The 15372-nt window shown below is 37.9% G+C and overlaps 1 protein-coding gene across 1 annotated transcript in view; it reads right to left on the reverse strand.

Annotated features, from left to right (window-relative positions):
• The window catches only part of LOC136040709 (uncharacterized), a 51667-nt gene extending 38847 nt beyond the window's left edge, over positions 1–12820 (reverse strand). Inside the window, exons 1-2 of the mRNA XM_065725012.1 lie at positions 12719–12820; positions 4307–5416 (exon numbers count right to left, since the gene is read on the reverse strand). Of these exons, the coding sequence (XP_065581084.1) occupies positions 4307–5416; positions 12719–12820 (1212 nt within the window). The remainder of the gene's footprint in view (positions 1–4306; positions 5417–12718) is intronic.
• Between the last annotated feature and the right edge of the window lie 2552 nt (positions 12821–15372).

The following is a 15372-nucleotide window of genomic DNA, read 5'->3' on the forward strand; positions in this document are numbered from 1 at the left end:
TTCGTTATCATTGTTGTAATGGGTATTATTATAATAGTAGCTCATACTAGAGTGGGATGGGGGACGTTTTTTTTCCCACAGATGTGGCTTATGAGTTTATGTATAATTGGCTCACCATGTTTCTCTGGATAGACTATTTGTAAAAGTATCCCAGCAATTATATTTAGCATTATTTATAGTTCTCTTGAGATTAGCCTCTGTTTGTTTACTTAAATATGTAGCAGAGAGATGTTTTTAGGTATATTCTCCTAGCTGCCTTTTAAATAAAGCAAATAAATAAGCCATATCAACTTGATCAGTCTGCCCAGAATTAGGGGACATATTCGGAAACTATATCAGACGAGAGCTGCCACTAGACTACGCAATAACTTCTTCACTAATAGAATAGTGAGTTTGTGGAATTTGCTCACCAAAGAAGCGGTCACTACCCCCAGTACTGCTGCCTTTAAAAGAGCCGTTGATGGAAAATGGTCATCAAAGCCATGGCGAACTGAGTGGGATGCTGTTGAGACGTCCAACCATCATCATCACTAACCAGCATTTCTACAGGATTTAATTCTTATTTCGCTGATTTAAGGTAATTTGGCACCCTTTTGTCCACCATACTTTAGGAGTGTGTTTAGGGATTGTTTTTCTGGATGTTATTTTGGGGATAGCCTGATTAACTGTATTTACCACAGTTCCTATTTACCTTTAGTTTTTTCAAGGCAGTAATTTTTGGGCTATTGACAGTGTTGCTGCTAAATAAGCAGCAAAAGCTAAATAATATCAACAGAAAGACTAGCTAAACAGAAACAATTATCAACACGAAAATCAGGGGAAGATAATTGAGCTGGTTGTAAAACCAAATTAATACCGGTTTCACCTGTGTTGAATTGTGACAACTGTATCAAGAGGCTCTGTATATTGGGCGGAGATATGCTGATAGCAAAGTACAGCCTCAATAATAGGCTGAGGGATGGAAGAGAGTTTCATTGGCTGTGCCCATTGTGTTAAAGGTACCCCTAAGGCCTGATACAGTATAACAAAACAAGAAGTCAACAATATTGTCAGTAACTATGAAAGAACCAAGGAGAGATATGGAGGTCTTTGTTGCAGGGGTTGCATGAAGAGTAGATTGTATTGAAGACAATTAAAGCAAAATGTGCACTGTTCAACAAATGCAGCCTGTGGTTGAGAAGTTACAGGCTGAAATTGCTTGTTTGAACCAGCAGTTTCCAACTAAACAAGATCTTGCTGCAAAAGTTAATAAGAAGTTAAGTGAGTCTATGAGAAAAGACAGAGTCTGTCAACAAAGGAAGAACAATATGGTAGCCTTTGGTGTGCCTGAAAATCCTTTGTACAGCCATGATCAGCAATGTAAGGCTGATGTTGTTTTCATACTTCCTCTTGCAAAACTATTCAATTTACACTGATGTTTGTAATATGCAGAAACTCAGGCCAAAAAAAAAAAACAATCACCAGTACTCCAGCTGGACAAGCACCAATTGTCCCAGTATAGTTCACAGTGAATATTTCTTCAGTTAGATTTAAAATAGCCAAACAGTCTTTTGAAACGTGTGCACTCAAAGATGCAGTACAGTTTTGTAAAGACAACTCAAAAGAGGATAGAAAAAAAAAGCATAGAGCTGCAGGACCAGATGTCAAAGGACAAAAACAATCTTGTCATAAGAGGTGAAGAAATTGCCCAAGAAAAAATTGCAGCCAATGGAGTATTTGTAGTGATGTTCCACCTTCTTTTTATAGTGTATTTAGTAAGCATATTTTTTCTTCTGAATGTAAAGACTTTTCATCTGTGAGTGTTGCTGATATAAATAATGGAATGCAAAGTGATTCAATATCTAGTTCAAAATCAGCAACATTTGTCACTGCTGAATCTCCCTCAAGTTGTACTAATGCTTCATCCCTTCCATTTCAGTTGATGTCTAGTGACAACAGTGTTTTAGAACCAAGCAGAGCAGATGAGGATGAAAAAGATTATATACAAAAACGTAAGGTGTTTTTATTACTGGTAGCCAATCCAGATCAGTTAACCAATAAGATTGAGGAAGAGAAAAGCCTTGGAACACATAAGGGATATAATTTGGTGATGTTAACAGAGCTGAGTCCCAAGAATAGTAATACTTGATCAGAGGATAGTTATATCTGTATTCCTGGATACCGGGTAATATCAAACTTGAGTTGAAATTATTGCAGAAGGGGTATATGGGTAATAGTTAGAGTAGAATATGATTACCTTAAATTACCTTAAATCACATCTTGGAGTGAAATAAGGACTTTTGATCCTGTTGAATCACTCCTTGTGATGACAGTTGCATACGTGGTTGATTAAATTCTGGCGGAAGATTCTGGTACATCCCAGTCAAATCTCCATGGTTTGTCACTCCACTCAGCATCCAGACGGCGTTTAAATACATCTGTTGATCCAGCAGAAACAGTGTTCTCCTTGAGGTTGTTCCAGAGGTTCACAATCCGGCTCGAGAAGAAGCTGCATCTTGGTCCAGTCTTTGCATGAATTTTGCAGATTTGTTTTGGGTGTCATCGAGTTATGTGGGAGGGGTCAATCTCTAGGAGCTCATTTTCTTGATTGGTAGAGAGGAGTTTATGTGCCTGGATCATATCCCCACGTGTCCGCCTGTAGACTAAAGAGGGGAGGTTGAGTTCCTTCAGCCGTTCATTGTAGGGCTTATTTTCCATATCGGCAATCAGCTTAGTGGCCCTACGTTGGATTTGCTCAAGCACTACCTTATCCTTTTTGAATCGAGGGGTGGCCAGGATGGTTCCCACCTCCAAACACGGTCTTACCAGTCCTTTGTAGAGCTTGGTGATTACATGTCTACTTCTGCTGGTAATGCCGTGTTTAATGATACCTAGGGCTCTGCTAGCATTGGCTGAGATCTTCTGTGAGTGGGAGCTGAATTTCAACTGGGAGTCTACAATAACTCCAAGGTCTCTCTCCTCCTGAACATGCTCCAGTATGCAGTGACATCCAGGGTTTTGGGTCATTAGGTATTGTTGCTGGGGGTTGCTGTGTCCAAGGTGTATGACCTTGCATTTTTCAGCGTTGAATTCCAGCAACCATCTTTTGACCCAGGAGCACATGTGGTTGAGATCATTTTGGAGGGATTGGCGGGCAGAAGGGGTATTGGCAGGACCTATAAGTTTTGAATCACCCGCATAGAGAGTGGTTTTGTTACTAGTGATAAGGGTTAGCTCATTTACGTATATATTGAACAGGGTAGGGCCCAGGACACTGCCCTAGGGGACCCCGCTGGTGACATTGACATCAGAGAGTGCGTAACTATTTGGTCCATTGGTCACTTTCACTTGCTGCGTTCTGTCCCTCAGAAAATCCTCGATCCAACTGATCACTTTTGGACTAAGAGACAGGGTGCATAGCCTGTAAATGAGTTTCTGCCTGGTTTACGTAGGGAGATATGTTTCCAGAATAACTTAGGGTTTTCCTTGACATTTTTGGCCAGATGTTCTTCGTAGTTTACAGTGAGTTTCCGCGTTTCTTTTCTGAGGAGATTCCTGGCGATTTTGTACTTCTCATATACTGTTGTTGTTTTTTGTTTCACAAACTTCTCCCAAAGTTTTTTCTTCCTATTGCATAGTTTCTTGATTTTTGGGGTGAGGAAAGGTAGAGTTTTTGGTTTCTTTTTCCATGTCACGCTGGTATGTTTGGCTAGGCTCTCTAGTAGGGTGTTTTTTAGGATTAGCCATGAAGCTTCCACGTCATCTGAGATCAGAATTTCCAGATTGGCATCCATCAGCTCTTCCACCATCATCTTGTAATTAGTAAAGGATGCTTAGTATATTTTGATGGTTTGGAGTTGAGTTGTATAGATGAGAGGACTGGCATGTGGTCACTTGAGCCAATCGGACAGAGAGTCTGTGTCCCGATCACCTTTTTTGGATCATTGGTTATGACTAGGTCGAGTATTGAAGGATTTTGTCCCGGACGCATTCTTGTGGGCACAGTTACTGTTTGGTACAGAAAATTATCAGCAAGTACTTGAATTAGTGGGTTTTGCTCAAGGCTTGACCTGGTCAAACCCTGGCCATCCATCCAGAACACGCTTGGGAGGTTGAAGTCCCCTGTCATGAGCAAAGTTGCCTTTGCAAAGTTGCATAGTATGAATTGCGTCATTTCAGCAATTGCTCTTTGAGAGGACAGCTGGCAAGGACTAATGGGGCTCGTGTAAATTGAGCTTAGGACAAACATTTCGTTAGGTAGGGACAGGGATACCCAAGTGGCTTCAACCCAAGGTAAGTAAGAATTCGGGACAGAAATTTCTCTTACCTGGAATTCCTTGGAAGCCAGAACAGCAACTCCTCTTCTGCAGTTTGGATCGGACAGATTGCTGAAGATGTTGTATCCAGTGGGGCATATGGAGTCTTCTGTCAGTTGAAATATGGAATTGTTAGGGCTAATTTCTGTCAGAGTTGCAAAATCTATCTGACTTAATTTGAGCACTGTTGCCAGTTCTGGCATCTTATTGGTGATAACATCAACGTTAGCTGTCATAATATTTACAAGTTTTCGGGTGTGTCTAGGCAACTTTTGGCTATGCACACTATTGTTCTCACTAATGGTTGAAGTGGGTGAGTTACAGCTGAGGTACACGGAGCTACTATTGAGGGACAATGCAGAGGGGCATGGGGACGTAAATGTTAATTTACTATTTTTACTTTCACACACGTTTACTGTTACATAATTATTATCACTCACACATAGACTATTTACAGGGGGGCTGAGAGGGTAAGAGGTACTGGTTATTTGTCCATGCTCGAGCAGCCCGCCATCGAAATTGCTCGAGTTTGCCCGTTTTTTTGTGATTTTTCCTTTTCTGATCACTAGGTCTGTTTCTCCGTTTGCCTGTCTCTTCTTCATCTCCTCCAACAGGGTTTTTCTGGCGTTGCGATCTTCTTTGGAGCTGTCGCCATAGAATCGAATTGTGTCTTTGCGCTGGTAGGAGACATCCAGGATAAGTTTCTTTTCAGTAAAGCTGGCTACCGTGAATAGGATTGGTGGGTATCGCAGTGGTTGTCCAGCCGTGGGAGACGAGGCTGGTAGTCTCTTCACAGTGAAAACTTTGGTCACTATTTTGTAGGTATCCTGGAAATATTTGGCAAGGAAGTCTTCATCACTTTCTTGGATCGGAATCTCGTATCCGACGATGTTGAGTTTGCGTCGCTGCCGATCTTGCTCGCTTCTGACTGTGCGGCGTATGTATTCATCTAGTGCATCTGGTGCAAGCCCTGTCACTTGTGCAGTGATTGCAGAGTCAACAATCGCTTTTACCTCGCTAACATTGCATTTCGTGGCAAGTTCCTCGTGAATCTCTTTGAGGATGTTAGAGTGGTATTCACTCCCCCTGTTAATGATTATGTTGAGTTGGTCTGATTTGATCTAAAGATTCCACTTGACCTTGGTATCACAAGAATTGCCTGTATATATAGAACCCCTTCAGCTCAATCTAAAATTGTTACAGAACAAGCCATAGCAGATCATGTTTTAACAATCAGTGCATCACATAAAGGTAATTTGGTTATAGCTGGGGAATTTTATTTCCCATAAATATCATGGACAGATGGATTTGGTTATCATGAAGATGGTGCAACATAACAACCAAGGAAATATAGAATCTTCCAGAACCTAACTCTATTATACCTTATTTTCCTTAATAACCAAGACCTTTCAAAAGAAATGAGAACTTACACCCCCCCCCCCATTGGTAACAGTAACCACATAGCTATAGAAATACAGATCTTTCTAAAGACTATAACAAATGGATTTATTAAAGGGTCTTCACAGATTACAATTGCATCAGGAGGGAACTGGAGTGAGATTTTGCAGGGATCAGTAGAGAAGCAATGAGAAAACTTCAAATTAACTTAACTTAGAATCTAAGAAAGCAACTCTTCTGTAGCTTACAGGAGAAAGCTAAAGACTCATCCATACATGACCAAGGAAATTAAAAAGCAAATCAATAAAAAAAGAGATCTTGGAAAAAATACAAAGCAACTGAGAGTCTAGACCAGTACAAAAGTTTAAAAGACCAGGAGATAAGTTGAGAAATTTAACCAGGAAACTTTATCAGAATCATGAAGCCATACTAGTTACAATACGTAACTAGTGTAGCCATTACTAGTGTAGCCTATTAACAATATGTATATAGTGTAGCCATTACTAGTTACAATATGAATATACTAGTTACAGAATGCAAGCATAACCCAAAGAAATTTTGGCAATATGTATCATGTTCAAGTCCTGGTAGGCAATCAATATCTAAACTAACTGATTCAGGAGATGAATAAACAGATGTCAAAGAACTTGCAGATGAACTGAACTGCCCAGTTTATGTCTGCTTTTAGTAGCACATCAGGTACAGCCCTACTCAAATGAACCTACACAAATCCACCATCCAATGGAGCCTATTGAGATTGATATTTCAAACATCCTTTAGAAACTTAAATTGCTAGATGTCAACAAATCATTGGGCCAGACAGGTTACATCCATGTCTTCTAAAAGAAGTTGCTGAAGACATTGCCAAGCAACTCACCCAATTATTCAGATTTTCCCTATGTACCAAGGAAGTGCCAACAGATTGGAAAAACAGACCTGATTGATCAAGGCTTACCTGTGGATGTCTTCTTGCTTGACCTTGCAAAAGCATTCAGTAAAGTTCCACATCCACACTTAAACAAATAACTTATATCATGCAGATTTAATATAAACCTTGTGGCCTGGATCTGAGCTTTTCTTAAAGATAGATTAAACAAACAAAAAAGTTTTTTTTTTTTAAATGAAAGCAAGGAGAGACATTAAAACTTAAAACAAACAGAAATTACTCCATATATGAAAGGGGCTTTTCTTCCTCAACGCCCCACTCTTTACGCTAAAGTTTGACTCTTTCTCTTTACTCTACATTTTAAAACAGTAAAAACTTTAGCGTAAAGAGCGGGGCGTTGAGGAAGAAAAGCCCCTTTCATATACAGAGTAATTTCTGTTCGTTTTAAGTTTTAATGTCGCTCCTTGCTTTCATTTAAGAAAACTTTTTTTCTGGACGTTTTTGAATTTATGCATGTTTTGATCTTGGCTCTCCGCACATACATAATTAAAACAAAATTTGCATATTGATTAATTGCAATTAATCGGAAAATTTGAGAAAAAACGAGCAAGGGAGGAGGCCTAGTTGCCCTCTAATTTTTTGGTTACTTAAAAAAGCAACAAGAACTTTTAATTTTTTACAAACGTTTTCATTGGTAAAACATATAAGTCACTTACGAATTAATTTACGCAACGAACTTCTATATTCATATGTTTTTGCTGCGTGTATGAGGGGGTTCAACCCTCGTCGATTCCTCGCTCTTTACCCTAAAGCTTAAATTTTTCCCAATTCCTTAAGAATGAGCTCTGAATCACAAAGGCTGTAGAATAAATAATTGAAATTACTAAAAATACTTTAGCGTAAAGAGTGAGGTATAACGAGGAGGTAAGCCCCTCATACGCGTAATAATTTTTGTTCGTTGCAAGTGTTAGTGCTGCTCCTTATTTTCAGCAGAAAAAACTTTTCATATTTATTTTTTCATTTTTTTTTTCAAATAATGCTAGAAAATCCTGTGCCCCCTTCATTGAAATTCTCTTCCCCCATGACATGTTTCTCCATGGAAATATCCTCCCACGTAATACCCCCTCCCTCAAATCTCCCCTTAAACAAAAAAAAATCCCCCTGAAAACGTCTGTACACTTCCCAGTAACCATTACTACATGTAAACACAGGTAAAAGTTTGTAACTTGCAGCCCCTCCCACAGGGACTGCAGGGGAATAAGTCGTCCCTAAAGACATAGTTATTAGGTTTTTTGACTATGGTGAATAAAATGGCTACCTCAGAATTTTGATTTGGTGACTTTCGGGAAAAAATGAGTGTGGGAAGGGGCCTAGGTGCCCTCAAATTTTTTTGGTCTCTTAAAAAGGGCACTAGAAATTTTGATTTCCGTTAGAATGAGCCCTCTCGCGACATTCTATGACAACTCAGTCGATAAAATCATCACTGGGGAAAAAAACAAACAAACAAAAAAACAAATAAACACGCATCTGTGATCTGTCTTCTGGCAAAAAATGCGAAATTCCACATTTTTGTAGATAAGAGCTTGAAACTTCTACAATAAGGTTCTCTGATACGCCAAATCCGATGGCGTGATTTTTGTTAAGATTGTATGACTTTTAGGGGGTGTTTCCCCCTGTTTTCTAAAATGAGGCAAATTTTCTCAGGCTTGTAACTTTTGATGGGTATACTGATCTTGATGAAACTTATATATTTAAAATCAGCATTAAAATGCAATTCGTTTGATGTAACTATTGGTATCAAAATTCCATTTTTAGAGTTTTGGTTAATATTGAGCCAGGTCGCTCCTTACTACAGTTTGTTACCACAAACTGTTTGAATACAGAGAGTAAGGCTTTTTGATAATGAAGGAGAATCAATCCTCTGAAAGAGACGCAGGGTGTTGTCTTAGGACCTACCCTATTTAATATCTATGTAAATGATATCTTTTGATTAGCTACAAATCATCTAACTCTTTAAACTGATGACTCAAAATTGTTTGATGCAGTCAATCATGAGTCACTACAAGCAGATCTTGACCATATTCAAAACTGGGCAAAAACATGGCACATGAGCTTCAATGTTGACAAAAGTGGTGTTATTCATTATGGCAAATCCAACCCAGGTTTCAAGTATGCCATGATCAATCCAGTTGTAAATAACATTCAAGAGCTCCAAAGTGTGGAAGTGCAGATCATTACTAAAAAAAACTCCTGAAAACTTTGTGTGGCAAGGGTTCTTCTACTTATAAAAGCTACAGCAGGATGGCATATCTTTCAGCATAAATTTGAAGACAGACAAAACACTTATCAAATGCATTACTTTTTTTGAAAATTTTATTTAAAAAAAAATGACTTCAAACAGTCATGCACTCTCTGATGAAGTCAAAGTCACCAGCAGGGTCCACTAGGGCAGTGTCCTGGGCCCTACCCTGTTCAATATATATGTAAATGAGCTAGTCCTTATCACCAGTAACAAAACCACTCTTTATGCAGATGATTTAAAACTCATAGGTCCTGTCAACACCCCTTCTGCCCTCAACCACATGTGCTCCTGGGTCAAAAGATGGTTGCTGGAATTCAATACTGAAAAATGCAAGGTCATATACTTTGGACACAACAACCCAAAGCAACAGTAGCTTATGACCCAAAACCCTGGGAGTCACCTCATACTGGAGCATGTTCAGGAGGAGGGAGACCTTGGAGTTGTTGCAGACTCCCAGTTGAAATTCAGCTCCCACTCATAGAAGATCTCAGCCAATGCTAGCAGAGCCCTAGGCATCATTAAACACAGCATTACCAGCAGAAGTAGACATGTAATCACCAAGCTCTACAAAGGACTAGTAAGATTGTGTTTGGAGGTGGGGACCATCCTGGCCACCCCTTGATTCAAAAAGAACAAGGTAGTGCTTGAGCAAATCCAACAAAGGGCCACTAAGCTGATTGTTGGCATGGAAAACAAGCCCTACAGTGAACAGCTGAGGGAATCAACCTCCCTTCTTTAGTCTACAGGCAGAAACATGGGGATATGTTGAGGGTGTCAACGGTTTATGCAGTCAGCCCTACTGCAGAAGATTACAATCTGTTAACCTCCCAACACTCGTTTTTCAGCGTAGGCGTAACGACATGCTGCTCACCTACAGGTACCTCCAGCAAGCGGATCAGAAGCTGTTCACTTTCTCTCCCCACCAAAAGCAAACACAAGGACTTTACAAAAAGCTGTTCAAATCCAGCGTTAACACCAAAGTCCGACTAGATTTTTTCAGCCAGCGAGTGGTGAACTATTGGAACCAACTTAGCCAAGAGACAGTCTCAGCAACCTCGCCCAAGGAATTCAAAAAGAGGCTTGACAAGGAATGGGAGGCCAAACCATGGAGATTCCAGTGGGAAAACCCCTCCCAGCCCTCACTACCATAGCAGTCGTGGAACACAATAGAGTTAGCTTGGAGGATGATGCGGCTTGTCATACTCAACCATCTCACACACTCTATCCAAAGTTGCTGTTGTGCGGTGGTGCCAACTCTAAATTGCTGGAGAATGGTCCTTGAACCATACCTACCATGTGATCACCGTTACCAAGTGGGCTTAAATTGCATCTCTCCAGCACTCTCTAGTCCCTATGGTTTGTTGCTTGACCTTAGCACAGCAACCAGATCTATCGCCATCATCAACTACGGAGCATCACAGTTCTTGCAACTAATTTGCTCTGAAGTGCGAATTAAGGTAATTAAGGTAATATGATCCAGGTGCAAAAACTCCTCTCTAACAATCAAGAAAATGAGCTCCTGGAGATTGACCCCTCCCACATAGCATGAGGACACCCAAAACAAATCTGCAAACTTCATGCAAAGACTGGAGTAGGATGCAGCTTCTTCTCAAACTGGATTGTGAACCTCTGGAACAACCTCAAGGAGAACACTGTTTCTGCTGAATCAACAGATGTATTCAAACATCATCTGGATGCTGAGTGGAGTGACAAACCATGGAGACTTGACTGGGATGCACCAGAATCTAATCAGCCATGTATGCAACTGTCATCACAAGGAGTGATTCAACATGATCAAAAGTCCTTATTTCACTCAAAGCTGTGATTTAAGGTAATTTATTACAAACTGGAAAACAAAGGAAAGAAATTAAGATAAAGGTTCTCCTGTTGTGAAATGTGTTAACCAGGCCTAGGATAATTTTTGCATTGTATGAAGTAAGAACTGTTTCCTTAACATGCCTCTGTATGTGGTGGACTCTTTATATATTTACACAAAAAAAAAATTAGAATATTTGAAGAGTACAAAAAAAGAATTCAAGCAGCATGTTCAATTTAATAGTAGGTCAGTAATGTAATCCGTCTGAAATTTACCCACTTAAATTCAATGTCTTTTGGAAGGAGTAGAGGTAAGTACATTACCCCTTTGAGAGACCACCATGGCTCTGGATCTCTTCTTGAAATTCATTAAAATAATTTAACAAACCTACTTACCAAAATGCAAAATAAGATCTAGAGTTTGACCTTTTACCCATTTGGGTAAATGATTACTTTTGTTCCAAGTGCTCTATAGTGCATATTACAGCATATAGCAAGATTCTGATGATTGCATATTGTTTCTTTATCATTATTAGAGAAGCATATTCATTTTTTAGGTTTCTAAAATCCCTCTCCAATGAGACCAAAAATGCATAAAGTGGTCTTACTTAAAGGTAAAACTACCTACAGAGCAAAGCATATTAGTCCATGAGCCCTGCAGGCAGTGGGGCAAGGTCTGCATTCTATAATAGGCCAATTTAATAAAACTTGTTTTTTTTTAGTTTTATCACTCTTTTTTGAATAGATATAGAACACACACCTCACCCTGCTGCCTGCAGGACTCATGAACTAATAGGCTTTGCTCTATAGGTAATGATACCTGTAAGCAAGCCCACTTTATGCATTTTTCTTACCAACCGTGTTGCCAACCTCTGGAATAAATTACTGCCAGATACCACAGACAGCTTTAAGCATTTAAACCACAGACAGCTTTTAGAACCATCTTGACAATGAATGGTCAGAAAAAAGAATGGAAGTACAACTGGGAAGCCCTTGAATCAGCAACATCAAACCACTAGTCAAGTGTATGTATTTGGTAAAATTCTAGTTAATTGACTTCTTGCTATCTTGGAAAGGGTTTAGGTTAGGAAAATAAAACTTTCAGGGATGAGTCTACAGGCTAAAGTATGTCCCGGGAAGGTATTTTAAAGTACCCACTTCCACTTCTTCTCCCTCTAGAGGACCCTGAACTTTGCGTACATGACAGGTCTATACCTATTGAAATTTTGACAAAACAACATTTACCTTAATTTTCAGTTACTAGTTGCTTTTTCTCTGCCTTTAGTTGTGAAAATGCAATTCCTGTTATTTGACCAGCATTTTGAGCCATATTAATGTTTTTTTTCAAGATTTAGGAAATGTATTTGCATGTCTTTAAAACCTTATAAAATGGAATTGAGCAAAGTTATGAAGCTGAAAACAATTTTGTTGTACTTCAATTAAGCAAAAGATTTATTTTGCAAGGTTTCATTTTTATAACACACATATTTTTAAAGGTCATCAAAGGTCAGGGCCCTCAAGAGGGAGAAGGAGTGGAGGTAGTTGCTTCAAAATACCTTCCCGGGACATACTTTAGTTGGTAGATTTATCCCTAAAGGTTTCATTCTCCTAACCTAAACCCTTTCTGAGATAGCAAGAAGTCAATTAACTAGAATTTTACCATGTATTCAACTATGTGTCATGTGTTATCAACTCTGGAGTTTCTACAAGTAAAAGTCCTTAGATTGCTTCAAGCTGTAATTTAAGGTAATTTTCAGTTTGCTCCATGGAGGAGGAGGGTCAACCAGAAATAGATGTGCTTCTATATTAATAACAAGGAAACAATATGTGATTGTCAGAATCTTGCTATATGCAGTAATAGCCTATGTACTTTAGAGCACTTGGAATGAAAGTAAACATTTACCCCCATTAGTGTTCTAAATTGGTAGTTTAGGCTAACAGATTGAATTTCAAAATTTTATTATGAATACTCCATTATTATAAATATTTACCAACTGATTCACTGTACAAAGGTTAACCTACCTGACTTCCAACAACAACAATCTGTGGAAGTTGAATTAAATCAGTCCCCACTGTCGTGCAGACTTCTTGAAGCTTGTTGATAAGTGGTATGAGGAACTCCATTAACTTCCGGGTTTCACTTTAGAATTATACAAGTTATAGCCAATTTATGAAAAACGTTAAAAAATTTAATAGACTTCTATTTCTTTACTCAACCAGTGTTGCAAAAACAGTATTTTTGTTTTATACTAAACGAAGCCTTGAAAACACAAACAAAAAGTGTGTCGAAAACTTTTGTCCGTGCTTGAAAATAAAGGCTATTTCGGAGTCTAACACTCCAGAGTCTAAACACCAAAGAGACTTTTTTTTTCATACAAAAGAATCAACTAGCTTTAGATTTTAATTTAAGATAGTGTTTATGAAGGTAATCTAAGCAGGTTTTTAAGGATGATACTCAAAAAGAGAATTACAAATATGCTAATAGTGACTCAAGGTTTTAAAGCACGACAAATTATGCTTCTTCCCTAAAGAATAGTGTAAAATTAAAAGGCATTCAAGAATTTAGGGCTATAGCAAGAACTGTTACATTTTATATAAGACTGAAATCTCATATGGGTGAATCATTTTTACAAAACATGAGAATTTCTCTTTTTCATTTTTTTTCTCTCTCTTCCTCCCCTATTTTTTATCATAATCTATATATATAAAAATAAGTTGTCTGTGGATGGATGGATGGATGTGTCAGGTGACGTCACCTGAAAAAACTGGATCAGGTGACGTCAAAACTGAAAAAACTAAAAAAAGGCAAAAACTACAAAAAAAACTAAAAACTAATAAAAAAAATAAAAAAGCTAAAAAACTAAAAAAACTATAAAGGTAAAAACCAATAAAAAACTAAAAAAAAAACTGAAAAAACTAAAAAAAGGCAAAAACTACAAAAAAAACTAAAAACTAATAAAAAAAGTAAAAAAGCTAAAAAACTAAAAAAACTAAAAAAAGGTAAAAAACTAAAAAAAATAAAAAATAAAAAAACTAAAAAAAAGGAAAAAACTGAAAAATAAGCTAAAATAAAGGTAAAAACCAATAAAAAACTAAAAAAAAAAAGGAAAAAACTAATAAATGACGACACTCAAAGAGAAAAAAAAGGCAAAAACTACAAAAAAAACTAAAAACTAATAAAAAAAATAAAAAAGCTAAAAAACTAAAAAAACTAAAAAAAGGCAAAAACTACAAAAAAAACTAAAAACTAATAAAAAAGCTAAAAAACTAAAAAAACTAAAAAAAAGGCAAAAACTACAAAAAAACTAAAAACTAATAAAAAAAATAAAAAAACTAAAAAAAACTAAAAAAACTAAAAAAAGGTAAAAAACTAAAAAAACTAAAAACTAAAAAAAACTAAAAAAGGTAAAAACTAAAAGAACTAAAAAAGAAAAAAATAAATGACGACACTCAAAGAGAAAGCGACCAGGACAAAAGGAATGTTCGATTAGCAATCAACAAAGCACCGGGACACAGGGAGTATAAATGACGACCCGGGGGAAACAGGGGGATATAAATGACGACCGGGACAAAAAAACTAAAAAGAAAAAAAAACTAAAAACTAATAAAAAAACTAAAAAATCTAAAAATCTAAATAAGCTAAAAAAGAAAAAAAAAGGAAAAAAATAAAGGAGAAAAACAAAACTAAAAAACGAATGTATATACAGACCGGGACACCGGGATACAAATGACGACCGGGACCCGGGACACAGGGAATATAAATGACGACCGGGACACAGGGACACAACTCCGGTACACCGGGATACAAATGACGACCGGGACACAGGGAATATAAATGACGACCGGGACACAGGGACACAACTACAACGGGGACACCGGGGGAAACAGGGGGATATAAATGACGACCGGGACAAAAAAACTAAAAAGAAAAAAAAACTAAAAACTAATAAAAAAACTAAAAAATCTAAAAATCTAAATAAGCTAAAAAAGAAAAAAAAAGGAAAAAAATAAAGGAGAAAAACAAAACTAAAAAACGAATGTATATACAGACCGGGACACCGGGATACAAATGACGACCGGGACCCGGGACACAGGGAATATAAATGACGACCGGGACACAGGGACACAACTACAACGGGGACACCGGGGGAAACAGGGGGATGTAAATGACGACCGGGACACCGGTACAGGGAATGGTCGATTAGCAATCACCATCAACAAAGCTCAAGGGCAATCATTAGAATCATGAGGTATAGATCTGAATACAGATTGTTTTCCCATGGACCATTATATGTTGCATGTTCAAGAGTCGGTAAACCTGACAATCTATTTATATGCAAAGACAATGGGACAGCAAAGAATGTTGTATATTCGCAAGTTTTACGTAGTTAAAACCATATATATATATCTATCTATATTCACAGGTGGGACATAGGGACACAACTACAATGGCGCGTAACTATTATGGCGCGTAACGACTTACGCGCGCGGGGGGGCTTGGGGGGGGCGCGAAGCGCCCCCACCAACTAGGTGTTGGGGTGGCGCGAAGCGCCACCCCAACAGCTAGTAATCTATAAATTATTTTTATAAATCGAACAGTATTTAGACATAAAAAGACATCATCAACATATTCGATAATACCATGATTATTTTTTTTTATCCTTCCTCCAATGAAA

Source organism: Artemia franciscana, chromosome 21, assembly GCF_032884065.1.
Source record: "Artemia franciscana chromosome 21, ASM3288406v1, whole genome shotgun sequence".
NCBI lineage: Eukaryota > Metazoa > Arthropoda > Branchiopoda > Anostraca > Artemiidae > Artemia > Artemia franciscana.